The sequence below is a fragment of the Thermobia domestica genome, chromosome 1, assembly GCF_964235325.1.
Source record: "Thermobia domestica chromosome 1, izTheDome1.hap1.1, whole genome shotgun sequence".
Lineage (NCBI taxonomy): Eukaryota > Metazoa > Arthropoda > Insecta > Zygentoma > Lepismatidae > Thermobia > Thermobia domestica.
Genome location: NC_137454.1, coordinates 384,595,162 through 384,614,943, shown reverse-complemented (window position 1 = coordinate 384,614,943; position 19,782 = coordinate 384,595,162). Strand labels below are relative to the sequence as shown.

Genomic DNA, 19,782 nt, shown 5'->3' with positions numbered 1-19,782 from the left:
GGAAAAAGAGTGGGAAATCACCGTCCTTATTCAAGAGAGGAGGGAACACATCATCCTCGAGCTGATTACGATATTCTCACCAGTCAGGTTGCCGTGGATGAAGTACAGTCCAACAGTGCGCGTCCCCCAGATTCCAAACCATACCATTACCTTTTCTCCACTCACTTCTTTGCTGTCTTGACCCCAATCTCGGTTTGTGTCACTTTGTCGTGGGAGACCCGGGTTCGATTCCCGGCGGGAGCTCATATGGTTCAGATTCCACGTTTCATATAGCCTCGCTGCTGAACGCGGCGTTAAACGCAAAATCAACTCAACTCGGTTTGTGTCACTCCAGTATCTGTGATTTTGTTTATTGACCTCTCTCTTGGACGAAAAATAATGCCTCATCACTGAAAAGAACACGTTGTAGGAACTTGGGATCCTTCTTACACCTTTCTGTGGTCCATTCAGCAAACTGTGCTCGCCTGTTTAGATCATCCTCTGTTAACCGCTGCTGGAGTTGCAGCTTGTATGGATGCCACTTGTTCACATGCAGCACCCGTAGCACTGATCGCTGACTGATTCCTGTTATGGATGTCACACGACAAGAACTGTGTTTTGGGCTTTTTACAACAGCAGCCAACACTTCTGTCGCTTTGTTGTTGGCAGTAGCGATCCGTGGGCGTCCAGATCGATCCTCATCGTGCACCGAGCCCGTTTCATGGAACTTCAACAACTTAAACACTGCAACGTGTGAGAAGTTCTCCCTCTCTGGGTGAGATGCATTAAACTCAGATGCAATCACCCTGGCAGATCGTCCATCACTCTTTCCCACGATCTCGATTAGTTCTGGGATTAGAGACCGAGGTGGCTCAGTGGTAAAGCGTTCACCTCTGGTGCATGGAATCCTTGGTTCGATCTCAGCTCACGACAAGTACTTTGTGGTGGACAAACGCCGTGTGCGTGGGTTTTCTCGGGGTTCCTCCCACTTTCTTCATTTCATTCATTTCTCATCATCACAGTCTCCTTTAGCCTAGCCGGCATAATCGTGGGACGTAAAACTTAAAGATTTCGTTCTGAGATTGTTAGCGACATCTTACATTACCTGGAATAACGGGGAAAAACATGCTATAATGCCAAATTTTCACCCTTTGTAACGCAATAACTTCTTAACCAATAACGGTAGGCGAAATGGACTATACTGTTGTTTCCCTGAGATCGTGTCTCCCATTTAAAAATCCAAAGTTAGATCCAAGATGGCCAGGGCAACCATGTCGTGCAATATGGTCTATTATCCACCCAAACAATATATACGATGTACCGAGTGTGAACGCTAAGCCGTTCGTGTGCTACAGGGGTGTTAATCGACTTATGCCTCACCCTGTAGTATAATCCAAAACTAAATTAAAAGACTTATCACTATCAAAATAAATTTTATTCTTCATTTATACATAATTTATAAAAAATCTTACATTATCATTTTCTGCACCCAACAAGTATCTGTAATTACAATGTGACAAACGTGTAAAGAAAGACATTATTAACATTTTTCATAACCAAATACACATCTTGTACATAAGAGAACAGATTGGAATGGAGCATTCTAAGGAAATAGTGCACATAGTGATACAAATAGTAAGAAATGGAAATCTAAACAAGACAAATCTTCTCTAGAATAATTTTACACCTTACAGATGAACGAACAAATTCGGATTGTTGAATGTTAAATAACCTATATCGCTTTGTGGATACTTAGTTAGAATATTTTCTTAGTACAAGAATAAAAACTTCATAACGTCTGAGTAATGTCTTCCAGTTTCCATAGCCCCAGATGCAAGGTGAGTTGCTTTTATAAAATATTTTATTACTAAAGATTATCTTATTGTAACAAAATGTGATATATATATATATATATATATATATATATATATATATATATATATATATATATACACATATATATATACACAGATGATGATCAGAAAAATGGAAACACCTGAACGAAATTGCAACTTACCAGATTAATATGATGTCGGGCCACCTTTCGCCTTCAGAACAGCCTTGATGCGACGTGGGATGGAGGCATAGAGGTCGTGAATGGTAGCAAGTAAAATTTTACACCATTCCTCGTGCAGGGCATCGGCCAGTTCTGAGAGAAAGGATGGGGGTGGAAATCGTCGCCGGAGTCGTGTTTCCAAGACGGACCACAGATGTTCAATTATGTTGGGATTTGGGGATTGGGCGGGCCAGGGGAGGTGTTGAATTTCATCCCGATGTTCCTCGAACCACGCTGCAACAACGCCAGCTGTGTGAATGGGTGCATTATCATCCTGGAAGATGGCGTCATTGTCCGGGAACAACATCCGGGCGATAGGATGCAAGTGGTCTCCTAAAATTGCGACATAATCGTTGGCAGTGATTCGTCCGCTAAGTGTGACCACAGTAACCAATGAAAGCTATGATATGGCGGCCCACAGCATCACCGAGCCGCCGCCATGTTTCACAGTTGGGCGAAGACACTGCAGATCATAAGCTTCTTTGGGCGTTCTCCACACATAAACACGGCCCGTGGTTGGGAATAAGGTGAAGGATGACTCATCCGACCATATCACAAGTTTCCAGTCCTCAACGGTCCAAGTTGGATGGTCGCGGCATTATTTGCGGCGTGCGAAAGCGTTATGGTCCCTGATGAGCGGTTTGGCCCGTGCAACACGACCCCGTAAGTTCATGTCATGTAATTCGCGGCGGACTGTGATTGTCGAAACAGGGTGGGGGAGGTGCTGATTGAGTTCCTACGTCACTTGCTCCGCAGTGGCACCACGGTTCTGCGTGACAATGCGCTTTAATCCCAGCGTGACCTGTCACTCATGATTTTCTTCCGCCCACTGTTCCGCTTCCCCGATGTGGTTTTCCCGTGTGTTGTGTAGGCCGTCATCACCTTCGACACTGTTCCACGCGACACACCTAACACAGTAGCCACTGCCGTCACACTCACTCCACATACCGCGCACCAACAATTTGCCTTCTTTGAAAATCTGAGAGGTCTCCAATTTTACACTACCTCCGTCTGCTGCAGCCACTGGACACTGCTGTTCCACTGCGCCTGACGTAGTATGGAGACCGACCTAACACACCACCACCAGCGGTCCGGCGCTGCGGGCGTTACGACACCACTGCCAACCCATACATCTGACGTGTTGCCAACTACAGTCCATTTTTCTGAACACCATATATATATATATATATATATATATATATATATATATATATACACTTTCATTTAGGCCTCCTAATGGGATCCAGTGCTTAAAATTGCGATCAGTCAAAGAACGAAGTGAATTTCCTTCACCATAATAATAAAACGTTCAACAGTACCTTTCCTGGAAATTAGCTGAAAAACGGCGTGTGCTTTCTTTACTGTTTCCCCAGTGTATTGCTTGGAACTGAAGTGCTGCTGCTGTTGTTCGTGTGTACGGTTAGTGGCTGAAAATTTGGAAATTAATTTTTACTTTTCTGTTACAATATTCCTGAAGTTATGTGGAACGTCCCAAAGCTTTCTGTTGCTTCTTAGCTAATCTGCCCTGTCTGAGCTCTAGTGTAACCTCCAGGAAGAACATAAGTACAGAGAAGAACGAAGCATAAGTTTTCCCTTCTCCATATAATATAGTAAGTTGTTTTGATTTCTTTCATCACCTCTTGTAATACATAAAAGGGAGTTTATATTTTCTTCAACGTACTTTTAGTAGGCATAAAATAATTCATTTGTGTATAACTAATGTTACTAGGATATCCATTATTGCATTTTTAAAATATAATTTAGAGGAGTCACCTTAAAAAAGAATAACAATCAATATATATGGTTTTTATCATTTTACTTTGACGGTACAACGTAGGGAAGGCGGAGATATATCAAAATAAATAACATATAATAAATATTGAACCACCCGACCGATCTGGGCCAAATTTTCAACAAAGATGAGCTTCGGGCCTCGGAGTGTTTTTATCATTTCAGTTAGGGGAGGGGGAGGAGAGGGAGATATAGAAAAATACATAAAAATGAATGTGACTATCATTGTGACTTTGAACCACCCGACCGATCTCGATCAAATTTTCAACATAGATGAGGTTCAGGCCTCGGATACTTTTTATCATTTTACTTTTCCGGTAGAACTTCGGGGAGGGAGATGTATAAAAATTTTCGAAAATGGCCGATATTAGTGTTGAATCCATAGTTTTCGTGGTTACTGAGATGAACAGTGACCCTTCTGATACCGTTTAAATTCAAATTCAGCCCTTTATGCCTAAAATAAAAGTAATTCTCCCCGTGCGAAAGAACGAGTATTCTGCTAGTAGTACATAAATAATATTTTCCCAGCAAAATAAAAAAAGAATCTCAATTAGGTCTGATAATGGCAACAAACAACATAATTTGTAGATCCCAAAATTTTTTTTTTTCAATTTTGTCAAAAATAGCGCATTTGGAAATTATTATTAAGAATGTCATTTTGTTTAGCCTTGTCTGATCTATCGACTGATATATGTATCAATTTTCGTTAAACAGAAATTAAAGTTTAAAAGTTAATGAAAATGTTGGCCTGTATATCATGAACTATACTATGTACTGTCATGATAAAAGGCTTGATGAGAACATTCTTTAGGATTATTTTCATCTTAATAAGTGGCATAGTTTTTGTCTCGTGTTTGGACATTTTTCTCCCCTTAAACGCTAAATAATATTAGGATAAGGATTTAGATTTCTGGGCTTTCGGTATTTATCGAGCATGTTAGGCCTTCATGTTTGAGGGATGACGTTCCTCAAGGGAATTACACTGCCCGGGGAATTGGGAAGGAAGAAAGGAAGTCGCTTGAGACCATTATCTTAGGTACTATTCTGCCTGCCGAAAATGAGGAAAATCCAGAAAAACCTCACTCAAGGTGTTGGGCAAAAAGTGTTATAAATGTGATACTTGCGGTTAGCAAGTAAATTAGAGTTAACCTGTGCAAATAAGTGATATATATCATATAGATTTATGTCAGTTGGTTTGAAGATGAATTATGATCTAAGATTATAAAGATATAAAGAAGTATTTGTTAAAATAATGATATGAAATATAAATGTGAGTTCAAGGAAGATTATAGATGTAATAGTTAGAAGAATGATACGGTGAGGATTAAGAATAAAGGGATATACAGTATAAGATATTGAGTTCTTTAAAATTGTAGAAGGCTGGCTTGGGAATAGTTACATCCTTTGTGTTATTACGATTTTTAGAAGCTAACACAAGGTGACTGGCCTGAACAAGCTTTTATACTTTTTCGACCGAGTGCCCCAACCAGAAATTGAACCCAAAACCGGTATTTGCCTATGTCGTAACTTTGCAAAAGGTCAACAAATCTCACACTACATTGGTCCTTCCTTCCGTCATTTCGAGACTGCCATTGGTCTCTTGTGTCGCATTAATATTTTATCGGAAATTTCCTGTGTACCTGGAGAAGCCTTAGACCCAGACGTATTGGTCCACCTTCGTTCGAGGTCTAAGCTTAGCTAAGTTCCTTACTACGGTTGGAGTTTTGCTTCTCGGGCTTCATGTCTATTATCGGTTAAACGCTTCGCTCTTTGAATCACTCATAGTCAAGGAGGGTGGTTCTCAATCTGGTTGACCCGATGGAGTGCGAAGAACTTTGTGATTGTCTGCAGACAACGCTGTTGTTTAATCTCTAGACTCATGACATCATGTCCAGTACGTAGATTGGTGACACCATTGTAAATCAGTTCGAATTAGCCACATTGTTGGTAGCCACATAATTTGTTAGTGGACCAATCAGAAGCACAACATTACATCTTTTGGTAGCAAAGTTGTAGCTCTTCACATCACACAGCCACCACACACGAAACATGGCATGCGTAAGATGATGAAATTTCCACTCTTATTAAAAAAACTCTTAGCTGCACAGCACAACTTGTATATGAAATACAGCTCTTCATATGTACGAACTTTACAAATACTATTTCGTATACATATATATCGTTATGATACCCATGTTACCCTTATGGTCCAGTTATTTCCCTATGAAAGCTAATATTCCAAAATTCTGAAGTAAGTTCTATTGTTAATGAAAATAAATAAGAGTCAGACTGAGGTATTGTACCGATCTTTTAAATGTGAATCGTAGTTAGCTAGTTAATAAACAAATAAATATATAAGTAAATAAATAAATAAAAATACGAGTACTAGAGATTCGTATGAGGGATTTTGTCTAAAAATGATTGATGGAGGAGCCATGGCAAGATTTGCACTTTTCTTTATTTCTCATAGTGGTGTGCGTTATTTTCTTTTTTGTACCACTATACTTGCTGCCAATATTCTTAAGGCATGAATCGGCTCTCATTATATTTATAATAAACAAACTTTAAATGGCATTACTTAATAACAAAATCAACAGTATTTTTACAATACATAGAATCACACACACAAATAATAATAATAAATAAATAAATAAATAAATAAATAAAACATTTAAAAAATAATAAAATAAAATAACTATGGCTTATGGAAGCCGGAGGTTCAATGCCCGTTCACAAAAGCCCTCCACTGATTTCTGTCCTTAGCCACCTGGATCCAGGTTCTACTTTGTATTAATATTTCTGCGAGATCAATCTTAATATTGTCCTCCCATCTGTACCTAGGTCTTCCTAATGGTCGTTTTCCTATTGGACTTCCAGTTAAAACTTTAAAAGCGTTTTTTCTTTCTTCCATCCTGACTACATTATTATTTGCCCACCTGAGCCTCCTAACTTTGATGACCCTAAACACTGTTTGGTAAACCGTATAAATTATGTAGTTCCTCGTTATGAAGTTTCCGCCATTCCCCATTCCCATTCCTCTTGGATCCGAATACTGGTTATTTGTAGTAATCTACGTATGTGATGTGTGTGTGTGATTATAAGTATTTTATATTTTATGCATATTGGATTATTATTATTCTATTACTAATCCTGATCATTACATGGTCAAGTGGGAGACAAGAAATGATAAGCCTTAATTTCGCAATGTAAAATAAGACCAAATAAATAAATATTGTATTATAAAATAAAAATATTCGTCTGAAGATCTTGTTCTCAAATACTTTCAATCTACGTTCTTTCCTCAGGGTAAGCGATCATGTTTCGCAACCATATAGAACAACAGGCATGATTACAAGATCACACAAAATTACAAGAAAACAGGAATATATTTAAAAATGACTTTGGAGGACGTTTTACTTGGAAGTTTGTAAATGCTTAAATCTGAGAAAGGTCTATCAGGTATTACTAAAACTGTAATCCAGAGAGAAAACTCATTTAGTAGTGAAGTTTTCTCCTTTTCATAAGTAGCACTTCTAACGTACACAGAAGTGAAAAATAATGTTCCCAAATAAATTTTGTTGGCACCAAATATGGACTGGGAAACTATATTTGAAATTTTTATTAGAAAACTATTGGAAAATAGTGAAAAAGCAGGAAAGTCTGATTGTTACATCGGCACGAAATCAAACTCCAACCTCCCGCATACAAGGAAGCAAGATTGGGCTTTGGATTAGACTTTGGTGCTTTATTCGACCATAGTTCCTTATCTTTGACAGTATGCGTAAATATTCGTATGTACTCACCCTTATATACTCGATGTGCATTTTTCTTTCTTGGCAGCGATGCTGTGTAGGCCTCCATGGGTTACTACACCATAAATCTAACAGATGAAACCACATCCATCGTTTCTCACCATTGTGCCTTCTGAAGAAAGGAAAAAAAAAAAAAAGTGAATAGTTTACTTTATTGCAATGAAAACTACTGTGCTATTGTCCAATTATACATACGATGAATTTTGTAACAACCAAAAGAAAAGGAAAGTTCTGTACACCAAGTGAAACTCTTCTAAAGTTTAATTGAATTCCAGTTTCAATGACCTTTGTCATCTTTCTCAAAGACGAAATGAAAGGAAATAAATCTTTTACGCCCCACACTTATGACAGTTTAGGCTAAAGGAGACGGTGATGATAAGAAATGAATGAAATGGTGGAATGAAGAAAGTGGGAGGAAACGGAAGAACCCCAAGAATACGGTGTTTGTCCACCACAAAGCCCACTTTCCGCGAGCTGGGATCGAACCAGGGACCCCATACACCAGAAGTGAACGCTCTACCACTGAGCCACCGAATACGAATATGAGCACGGTAGTTCCGTGGTAGAGCGCTCACTTCTGGTGCGAAGGGTTCCTGGTTCGATTCCAAACCATACGAGTCTGTGATAGACATTGTGTCCACAGGTTCTCGCGTTTCCTCTAACATTCTCATTCTACAAATTCTTTCGTAACCCTTCACTTTCATCAGTTATCCATTTCCTTTAAAATACAGAGTATATACGTGAGACTAAAGCTAGAAATTCAATTTCATTCGAATCCCAGTACCCACAAATATTATCCTAAAGAGTTTGATAAACGAAACTATACAAAACACAACTGCATGTTTGAGGAAGGACTAGAGAGCATAATGTTAAACGTAACTGCATGTTAAGCTAGAGATCTGGGTTCAATCCCTGGTTCTTTCTCTCTTTCGTGGTTTGAAAATCTAAGTAATTGTAGACCGCTCGGAAAAAATGGCTGTTGCCTCCAGGTACATAAAAAACGTTCATGCAAAGGTTCAATATTAAATTATGCCCGAAATATAAATGAAACTACACGAAATTATGACACATGGTCCTAAATTGAAGTCTATCCAATAAAAGAATCGTTATTTTGTTTGTATACATATGTGCCATTTCTACAGTTGTACCCCAGAGCGGGGACCGCTACTGCTCCGCCTATAATTAAATCGGATTTCCCCTTAAAAATGCAAATTTTGGGGTAAAATCTATTATTTCACAATGAAGGGCCGAGTATATTAAGAAAAATATTAAGATCAAAAATAATAATAATAATAATAATAATAATAATAATAATAATAATAATAAATAAATAAATAAAATAATATGCAGTATACAAATGTGATGTTCCTAGTATTCCTGAATCAGTAGTAACTGCGGAAGTGGCTTAAATAGTGAACGCCTCTGCACATTTGGCACTCTATATGGATACACTATAACTGTAAGCCTTTGTAATACCGTTCTGCCTTCCTTGCTCTCGTTTACTGAGGTTCCAACAACCCTCGGTGGGTCCCAAAATAAGGTATGTTGAGTTGATTTTAGTTTAACGTCCCTTTCAGCAGCGAGGCTTAATAAGACAGGCCCTACTGATTAATGTGGAATCCGAACCACAGAGCTCCCGCCGGGAATCCAACCCGGGAGCCCAAAATATGCTTACGTAGTGAAAATTAAAAGTAGGCGTTAGAATAACAGTACGGATCGACTTTTGGAAAATACATTACGGACGTAACAACTATCATTGTCCCCACGTAAAATCATTCTCCATATATAAATATACGGTTCTTTATGGAATAGAATTTGGTTGGAGATATTAGAGTACTACTACTACTTCAACGAAACCGTGCAGATTAAGAATAAAGGGGCCAAATATTTCACCTGTAAAATTTCCAAAAATTAAATCCCATATTCTTAATCGGCCTCAAAAAATACCACTACCTTAATCATTTGTGTGGTATATAAACTGAACTTATACGGAACCTAGGTTCCAGCGATACTCGTGTAGGATTTTCACGTAACGGTTAGTGGGAGTTCCCCTAAACTGTATCTATACCAATTTAATAGAATACTACCTTGTCCAGTGAAAAAGCCTGAGAGCGTGTGAGGGACGAATTACAGCAAAAATTTAACTGTTGACAGCTTATCCTTCTGCAACTGTAACGTAAACTAAAGAAACGAAGCGCAGTGCAAATCAGTTACTTCATGTTACAAACTTTAGTGGGAGACTTGTCGTAGGTAGGTATTTTAAAGCGCACTACAAACTCATGCACAAGAAACTAAATCCATACAAACTGACGCAGTTAAGATTAAGATTAATATACTATTCTAAAATATAAGAGTATATATAATACAAATGCTAATATAATAAACAAGCATTGGTGCAGGTTCAAATTTTCTTTAAATGATTCCGTAGAACGTTCTAAATTTATTATCCTGGCACAAGCACAAACAATTGCGTATAGATTGATAATATGCATGCAAACTGTTGTGCTCTGGAAATGATTATGCGTTATCCAGGATAATTTTGGAACTGGGGGGCCAAAATCAGGTAAAATAACCATCTTTATAGGAGAAATGAATCGATGTTACGTAAGTGTAATTACTGAGTATTAACATAACATAACCTAGCCTAAACCATCTAAAACACAGAAAATATAAGAAAAAAGGACGAATTTTAAAGGAAGAATCTGGCCCCCAAAATTCAAATATCCTAACCTAATCTACTCTCAAAAAAATACAGCAAGAAAGTATGAAATTTAAGCAAAATATTCTGGCCTCCCAGTTCCAGAAATATGTTGCGTTATCCTATTATATGCAATTATTTCATCAAGAAATTCACTCTTAACGCCTTAGAAATTGTTTCTTATGTTAGGGATTGCATTCATGGAAGCACTTGACTTTACCGTACAGTTTTACTACACGGATCCATAGTAGAAGTAGTAATAGGAGTGGAAGTAGGGGTAGGTGTAGCAGTAGGGGATAGGAACGGGTTAGAAGCCCCGCAGGGGTTCGTTTCGTTCTGTTCTTGACAATAAAATGGGCAAATTAAAAACTTCCCCAAATTTTTCCGTACATTTTACAATCTGTGGATCCGTATAGTAAAACTGCACACTTTGCTACGATTTCCCCTTATGAACTAGTCCCCTTCACTAGGACTTGCGTCCCCACATATTCCATACAAACGACTGCGTAAAAATTGCAAACAAACTAAAAGCGAGGAAGCCATCTAACCGAATCTGGACAGAAGCGCAGCACGGAGGCCCACACGTGGGTGTTCGTCCTCATGAACAGGCGCGTAAGCGACGAAGTGTATGTTCACAAAGGACTAAAAACACAAACCAACTTGTGCTAGATCACTACTGAAAGCGACAACTAATAAGTCCAGGGCAAGAACGCAACTGTGAAATTCACACAGAGGTTCGTAATAGCTCAGCGACAGAGAGCATTTGCATAAGTGAGGATACTGCATGAAACACTTGATATCGTAGCCACTCGCTTTAAACCTTTGTAATGGATTGACAGTAGTAACATTACACTTATAATCATAAAATACTTGTTTTAAACCCTGTACAGAAATGCTCCAATAGTGGAAATTAATATCCTAGATAATCCCTTTCATATACACTCACTTATTTTAACTGCAAAATTACCATTTTTATGACAAGACTATTCCTAACCAGAATCTAAAAGCTTTCACGTATAACAGCTAACTCAATATAAAACATAAATTCTACAACAAATATAGTAACTTATGTCTTCCTCCAGTTATTAGTATTTTTACTCTAAAAACTTCCTATCTATATTTGAGCATCAATCGCATTGTTTCTCGGGATGTTTTAAGTAAATTCTAAAGATATTGATGCAATACTTCTAAACATTACAAATTCCATTACTTGTCATATTAGCAGACGACACCAAGGTATACAGATGAAGAAATTAGATACATTTCCTTAAATGATGGATATAAGGACATATTATTATGTCTACAGATAAAATTGATAATTGAAAACAATCACAAACTATTATAAAATTCAAATATTTCAATATTAGATAGCTTACTTTTTAATCTTACCTCTACATCAGTTCAAGGGTACATAGAAAAATTATATTGGTTCTACCAAAACCAGCCATTTCTCAATTTTATTCTCTAAACGAACCATAAATACATGAGTATAGAAAATCGGAAATTTTGGTGCAGATATTTTTTCCTTCACTGAAGTTTTATTTATAAAACTTACTAAACAAGTATGCAACCACGTTAATTTCCAACTAGGATATCTATATCTGTGTCAGTGAAGCCATATCTAGCATCTTGGTGCTAGATCTAGCATAATTCATACGCATTTAGCATCTAGCATCTTGACTTTAGCATCTTGGCCAAATCTAGCATAATTTCATTCTTCCCTCTGGAGAACAGAAACAAAACGAAAATTTGGATGGTTCAACGATCAGAATCCCTTTTAGTTGTAGCGATGGTTGGAGCAATAAAACCAGTTAGTATTTCCGCTATTGTATTGTTGAATTCACAGAAATGTTCAAAAATTAAAATGTGACTTTGCACAAGATGTTTACTTACCCATAGTTTTACTCCTGTCAACTGAAACCTGAGTGTGGTTATCTGGGATATTTCTGTTCCTTCTCACTTTACAATTTGTGAGGGAAAGGGGTATGAGCGTCAGGGGACCACTAGTAAGCCGCTAAAAGAAATGCTTCAGTGCTATGTCGGAAGCGGTATGTTTTGTATATATTTCTTAAAACATAAAACATAAATTCTCCCTTCCTTCCCTGATTCTCTTTCCAATACAGAGGACCGATTCTTTAAATAAAGAAAGAAACCTGAACCTTCCCCGAAAATGCTAAAAGCAATGATGCGTGCAAATGACAAATCTGTAGATGAATCAAATAATGCAGATACATGGGAAGATGATGATGAAGTTTGTTTGAGGATAACAGTGCTTGATGCAGCGAAAGTCCACCAGATGTAAACAGATTTGAAGGGTTCATATTTGTGTACGTGTACGTGGGTATGTGCTTGTTTCTGAGTATTTATACGTGTGCTTGGTAATTGTTATATTAATTACCACTAGATTAAGTAAAAATATAAAATGGATTTGATGGCTGCCATTTCACGTCATCTCGGTGTTATTTTTTTTAATATTTAGTGATATTAAATTAGATTATAATGTAGAGTCGCTTTCAGGAGCAAAGCTCTACAAGACGCAAACTTACATCTTAACGTCGGATTTGAAACACATGAGCTCCTACTGGGAATCAAACTCTGTTCGCAAAAGACGCATACTCTAACAACATAGCAACATGGAGCTCAACATTTAGCAATATGTATATTAAATTGTAAAATTGCATTTGTGTAACTTTCACTAATATAATCTTCACAATGTGAAGTCTTCGCTAGGCACGTTACGTTGTTTAAAACCAAAGCCCATCTCTTATGTTTCAGTCTCGGGTTCGACTGAGGGATGATAGAAATTCGAATTAGATGTTTTTATTATATTTTGTTCAGTAATCTCCGTGATTGATAAGAATGCCCCCCTCCTCTGGCTCACGAAAATTTATACGTAATAAAGCAAACCACCAGACATAATATAGCAACCATGGAGATGCTCCCCTAGAAAATTTTCTTCGGGCGCCCATGTCTCGAGGTACACTATTTCGCAACTCAATTGATACGATGTGAATGTATTCAAAGTCTACTGATTTACCCATGAAACTTAAATTTTGCAAAAATAATCTCTGTGAATACTAACCTGCGGATAACGTTCTTTTAATTCGATCGCTAAAGGGGATTTTTTGCTTTTGTTCAGGTATACACTGGATAAAATGGGCTTCAATCCTACTTTACACTGGATAAAGCTGCAAACTATGATTTAGCCCCTCCCTTAATCATATCCTGGATACATACATACATACATACATACACACACACACACACACACACACACACACACACACATATATATATATATATATATATATATATATATATATATATATATATATATATATATATATAGATAGATAGATAGATAGATAGATAGATAGATAGATAGATATAGATATAGATATAGATAGATAATAGGGGCAGGTCTTTAAAATTAGTACGGAAATATAATTTAAAAATCTGGCATAATTTGCAAAAATCTAGCATAATTCAGGCCTGTGTTTGGCATCATCGCGAGTCTCGAGTGTGGCAACCCTGATCTGTGTATCTATCAGTCATCCTCACTGTCTAGTCGCTAGCTTGTCTTTCTTTGTTGCATATCTCGGGTTCCATTCTCGATAGGAGAGAACATTTTAATTTCAGCTGAAAGGGCATAACCATCGGAAGTTAAGCTTTAAAAAAATGGTTTCATTTTCTATCTATCTATAGACATGGTATACAACATTCTTATATATGTGAATCGACTCTCTGTTTTTTAAACATATTTTTAGGATATAGATTTGGGCAGATTCATTTTAGTAAGGATTCAGTGTATGTACACTGTAATAACTATTGCAATGTTTCCCAACCGGTGTGGCGCGGTACATTGGCGTGCCGCGAACGGGCCGCTGGTGTTCCGCAAGGAAATCGAAACAAAACTATTAATTCTTTAGCAACCAAATTGCAAAAATAGGAACAAATATATATTTGTATTTCAGATTACTATGAACCTCTACAATGGAAAATAAATTACTGTAATATATTATTATACGTACATACATTATTGTGTAGCAGATAGTCTTTCGGAAACAGAATTTCATTTGCCGGAGCCTCATACACATTTCCACGGTTAACTGTCATGTTACGCTTCAACTGAAATTTCATACTAACATCGAAAGATGGAAGCACTTGTGCGGTACACGTCAAGCGAACGTACGTAGAACACTGATTCGCACGCAAATGAAGAAAAGTCATTGTTCAACAGATGCGTTTTGACTTCGACGCATTGCAAGCGGTGTGATTGCAATAAAATGGACCGGTTTGTGGTTAAAAAAGCAAAGTTAAGTGATGAAAATCAAACGGATACTTCTGCTTCCACCAGCTCGTTCCAGATTACTCCATCTGTGAGTAAATGTAAAAGTGTTCACTCTCTCTCTCTCCCTCAATGTTTTGGAGCTCCAGGAACTCGTCCGCTGAGCAATACAGACGGTTAAATGGGTATCTATACTTGTAGAGATGAATAGTCCAGGATCAATTTGGGAACAAAATAAGTAAACACAATCGAAACAATCACTTCATGTGGAACACTAACTATGTCGAAGAAACTATATATTACAAACTGGTATGAAAAACAAGAGCACTGCACTGTTGATCACTTTGACACCATTACAAGTCGTAGTTGTTCACTATGTAATATTGAAGCAGATGATAAAGAACAAGGTGTTTTTTGTTGGCTAGTAAGAAAGACACTGTTACGGGGCTAGTGAAATAAACAGAATGAATGACTATGTTCAGTATCGGACGGTAACCAGGCGTTAGAGAGCACTGAAAGGTCAGGTGGTCAATAGAACCTTCATTTTCTCCACAATAACACAAACGTGAGGGGCGCTGCTGCTGTTTATATTGCTGGATGGGAGTCTGAGCAGTATGTAGACGAAGGCGAGAATATAAACAATGATGTTTTCTTGTCCAATTATGAGGGGCCTCCCATTTTCTCGTGGTGGGAGTCGGTTCTAGTTGCCAATAATAAATTTCTGGTCCTGATCGTTGTTGTTGTTGGTAGGTTCGCCATTCGGTTTGCCGTTTCTGGAGCAGCATCTCGGCGAAAGAAGATGCTGGGAGCCGGAGATCAATCGGTGTGCCATGTTGTGTTGCATATCTGCTCAGGATATCGCTAACTTCGTTCTCGGGGATGTCGCAGTGTGAGGGCGTATGAATTAACGTAACCACTTGATGATAGTTATGTAATATTCGAAGCTGTTGGCGATGGCAGATGCCCATGGGGTTCTACATATTCCTTGTAACGCACTAAGGCTATCACTACAAATACCCACGATAGGTAGTTTTCGTTGTAGGGCGACTTTCATGCCGTGCGAATTGCCCAGCTTTCTGCTAAATAGATGGATGTATTCGGTGGAAGTCTGTGAGTCTCTGCATAATTAAGCGCTGGTATATAAATTCCTGCTCCAACCACAGATCCATGTAAAAGTGTTGTACGACAGTATCAGGAAATGTACTTATCATTTGATTTTAAGTCGACTGGAGGAGATCACCAACACCCAGAGTGTGTCGTCTGTGGGGAGCAATTGTCCAATGAAGCAATGGTACCAAGTAGGTTAAAACGTCATTTTCATACTAAGCATGCCAATTTAAAAGATAAACTGTTGGAGTATTTTAAAAGAATCTTGTCTCAAGAAGCCCACCAAGTCAACGTTTTTACGAAACAAGTTAGTATATCTGATAAAGCACAAGAAGCAAGCTATGCTGAGTCTGTAATTTTACCTGCGTGTTCCGAAATTGTAGAAATAATGTTTGGGGAAGACTTCGAAAAACAAGCAAAGAAAATTCCCATGTCAAACAATACTATTAGTGCACGTATTCAAGACATGTCTAAAAATATTGAATCTCAAACTATAGAATTACTCCATCAGGTTGATTTTTTTTTCTATGCAGTTGGACGAGTCAACTGACGTCACAAATCAAGCACAGTTAATAGCATTTGTCAGATTCATTCATGATGAAAACATTATTGAACAGTTTTTATTTTGTAAAGCGCTCTCCCAAACAACTAAGGGACAAGATATATTTGATTTGGTAAGTTATTATTTTGATGCGGCAGGTTTGTCATGGAATCATGTTTGAGTATTTGTACAGATGGCGCTCCCTCTATGACGGGTTCTGTAAAGGGGTTTTTGGCATTAGCAAAGCAAAAGAATCCGGAAATAATATTTACACATTGTTTTCTCCATAGAGAAGCACTTGTTTCAAAGTCACTTGTTTCTCAACTTGCAGAAGTATTAAATCAAGTGGTCAAAATGGTTAATTACATAAAAGCAAAGCCTCTTAAAACAAGATTATTTTCAGATCTATGTTCTGCAATGGATTCTGAATATACTCAGTTGCTTATTCACATAGAAGTGAGGTGGTTGTCTCGTGGTCGCGTATTATCAAGATTTTACACACTTAAAGAACAACTTCTTCTATTCTTTCTGTCAGAAGAAAGTGAATATGCCGATTTCCTTAGTGATAATCCTTGGGGCAATAAAGTTGCTTTTCTCGCCGACATATTCCAAACATTGAATGCGCTGAACAAAAGCATGCAGGGAAAAACCGAAAATATCCTAACCTCAAGTGACAAAATTTCCTCATTTAGGAAGAAACTCTCACTTTGGGCGGACAGAATTAGAAAACAAAACAAATGTGACATGTTTGAGCTTACAAAGTGCTGTAAAATTGACACAAATATCTCAACACTCATTTCAGACACGTTGTCTTTGTTGCGTACCAATATTGAGAAGTGTTTTCCTACGTTTCAGTTGACTTTATTTGACTGGGTGAGGGACCCCTTTGCGCCTTCTGTCCTATAGTCAGCAGAATTAAATGTCCAGGAAGAAAGTGAATTGGTCGATGTGAGGAATGACCGAGGTTTGAAGCTTCAGCACTCACAGCAAGACATGGCATCATTCTGGATTTCTATCCGGAGAGAATATCCAGCTATTTCTACAAAGGCTGTGAAAGTTCTCATTCCCTTTTTAACATCCTACTTAAGTGAAGCAGGATTTTCTGCAATGAACACAATCAAGTGTAAGAACAGGTTCACAACTGTTAACTCCAGAACACGATATGAGGGTGTGTTTATCAACTATCCGTCCAGAATTGAAGAAGATTATGAAACAACATCAAGCTCAAATTGCACATTAATTTTGTTTCGTGCACCAACTTGTTTTACTTACTTTTGAAAAATTGTAACCTTCATATATTGTTATTAACCCTAGAAAGGCAAACTTCACTATCAACTCATTAAAGGTAAACATACGTAATATTTACGTACACAGTAAATAATGATCTATAAATATACGATTCATATACAAACTATTATTGTTGCTTTACTCAAGGTTCCAAAATTGAAGTTTTATTTTTAGATAGTATTACAGCACAACTATTATCCAGGGCCGTAATTTGTGGGGGCAGGGGGACAACTCCAGACTAGGGAAGCTCCCCGCTGTTCGAGGGGTCCCATTTTAACAAAAATGTTCCTACTCCTTATACGATAGGAACATGAAATTATAAATGAAGCATTAAACAGGTTCCCTACGTTACATAAACGAAACACTATACAAAAGGTAAATGAAACAAAGATGAGTCGTGGGCCCATTTCCGTTAAAAAAATCTACTATTACGGGCCCTAGAAATAATATTTATTCGTATGCCTTTGAGATTCGTCAATATTGTCCCCTTAATTAATTTGTCAAGTATGGAACAGGCCCAGGGGCGTAAATAACCGCCTTGCAGATCTTGCCGTGTGGGAGCGCCCACAGGCTTTTGGGGGCCTATAAATAGTAAGAAGAAAAGGAAAGAGAAGGAGCCCAAGAATTAGAAAACAACTTTTTCTAAGGGGCCCAAATACGCGTATTAATGCTCCCCCCAGAAAAAAATCTAAGTTACGGTGCTACTATTATCTTAAATCTTTTAGAAGTACATAGAATAAGAGCAAAATAAATATTATTAACACTTAAGAACAAACGTTTGAGAAAGTCTAGATATAGGTATTTCAATGATTTTTTTGTTACTAGGAAATATTGAATTCATATTGAATAGTCCTTTCACATTACATGTGATATTGATTCGTAAATCACACACAGTTATCTCACATTTTGATCTGATGTTCACCACATACTGGCTTATTACAGTCACGGCAATGTTCCTTCTTGGGATCTTCCCACTTGAATTTGTCATTGGATTTGTCTTCCAGGAAAACCCTTCTTTCCTAGCAATTCAGTAACACCATTAACTTTCACTTGCCTTTCGTCAAATGGAAGTTCATTTGCTTTCTCATCTCTAAAATATACTGCCCTCTCTGTCTAATGTTATCCAGATTCTTCTCCTGAATGCATGGCGAGACTGCCATTTTTGTTTTTACTACATATGGAAACTTTCGGCTTCTTTGGTTGGATTTGTGGTTTCACATTCAACAGTTCAAATTACTGACACAAAATGTTCAATACCATTTTTACTGGGATAGTAATCTGGATATTTGTCAGAGTCATCTCCTTCTTCTTCTGATCTTACATCAAATTCTACGTTATCTTCCTCACTTTCTGAATCTGAGATCTCCTCTAACATTCCTAAAATAGCTTCCTCGCTATCTACTGAATCAAACTCGTTCATTTTTGTAGTAATAATTAATTCTTTACGAATGATAATTGCCCATTGATGGTAAACATATTTAAAAAATGCGTGCAAGAAAACTAACGCTAAAGGCAAACACACGCCAAACTTACGTGTAAGATTTTACGTTCAAAGGTAAACATACGCCAAATTTACGTATAAGGTTCTACACTCAATCGTTTGGTACAGAGAACATAACATCTACAGAAGTAATTAACGTCGGAACATCAAGCCAACTAACCAGCGATAGCATATCTTGAAGTTTGTATTTCTACACTCAGTTCCTGCTACGTCACATCAGTGTTTCCAACTGATACACGTAAAATTTACGTAGTTTACCTTTCTCGGGTTAAACAAGTGTAAGCTTCAGTAGATATGACTGAAAAATTGTAACATTATTATTTTTGAACAATTCTAACCTTCATATAATATTTTAAAATTGTAACGTATATTAACCATGTTAAGAAATTATATGTGTCACACTGTGTTACTTTTCTGTACATTTTTAATGTTGAAAAAAGTATTTGTTATCATTGTTATGACCATTATTAGTTGTTTATTGTTGCGAACTATTTCGTAACTTGAAATTTTAAAATATTATTACAAGAGATTTGCTTGTTCGTTCGTTTTTTTTTTTTTTTTTTTTTTTTTGTGTGTGTGTGTGTGTGTGATTTTCCTTCTTAGTGAATGGTTGCATAGTTTTCGAAACAAAAAGTGTATTTAAAAACCTGAGTCCTATATTTCATTGCAATTGTTTCTAAATTAGAATGTTTTCTGTTTTTAAATTAGAATGAAAAATAAGC

At 37.3% G+C, this 19,782-nt stretch overlaps 1 protein-coding gene across 10 annotated transcripts in view; it reads right to left on the bottom strand.

The window, feature by feature from the left end:
• The window catches only part of LOC145664832 (transmembrane protein 267), a 33,430-nt gene extending 21,477 nt beyond the window's left edge, over positions 1-11,953 (bottom strand). The window contains exons 1-3 of one of the 10 annotated variants that reach the window (XM_081731839.1): positions 11,713-11,953; positions 7,630-7,750; positions 3,355-3,462 (exon numbers count right to left, since the gene is read on the bottom strand). In XM_081731839.1, the coding sequence (XP_081587965.1) occupies positions 3,355-3,462; positions 7,630-7,687 (166 nt within the window). In that variant the 5' untranslated portion in view covers positions 7,688-7,750; positions 11,713-11,953. The other 9 variants (XM_081731833.1, XM_081731856.1, XM_081731847.1 and 6 more) reach the window with 9 other exon arrangements.
• Positions 11,954-19,782: the final 7,829 nt, after the last annotated feature.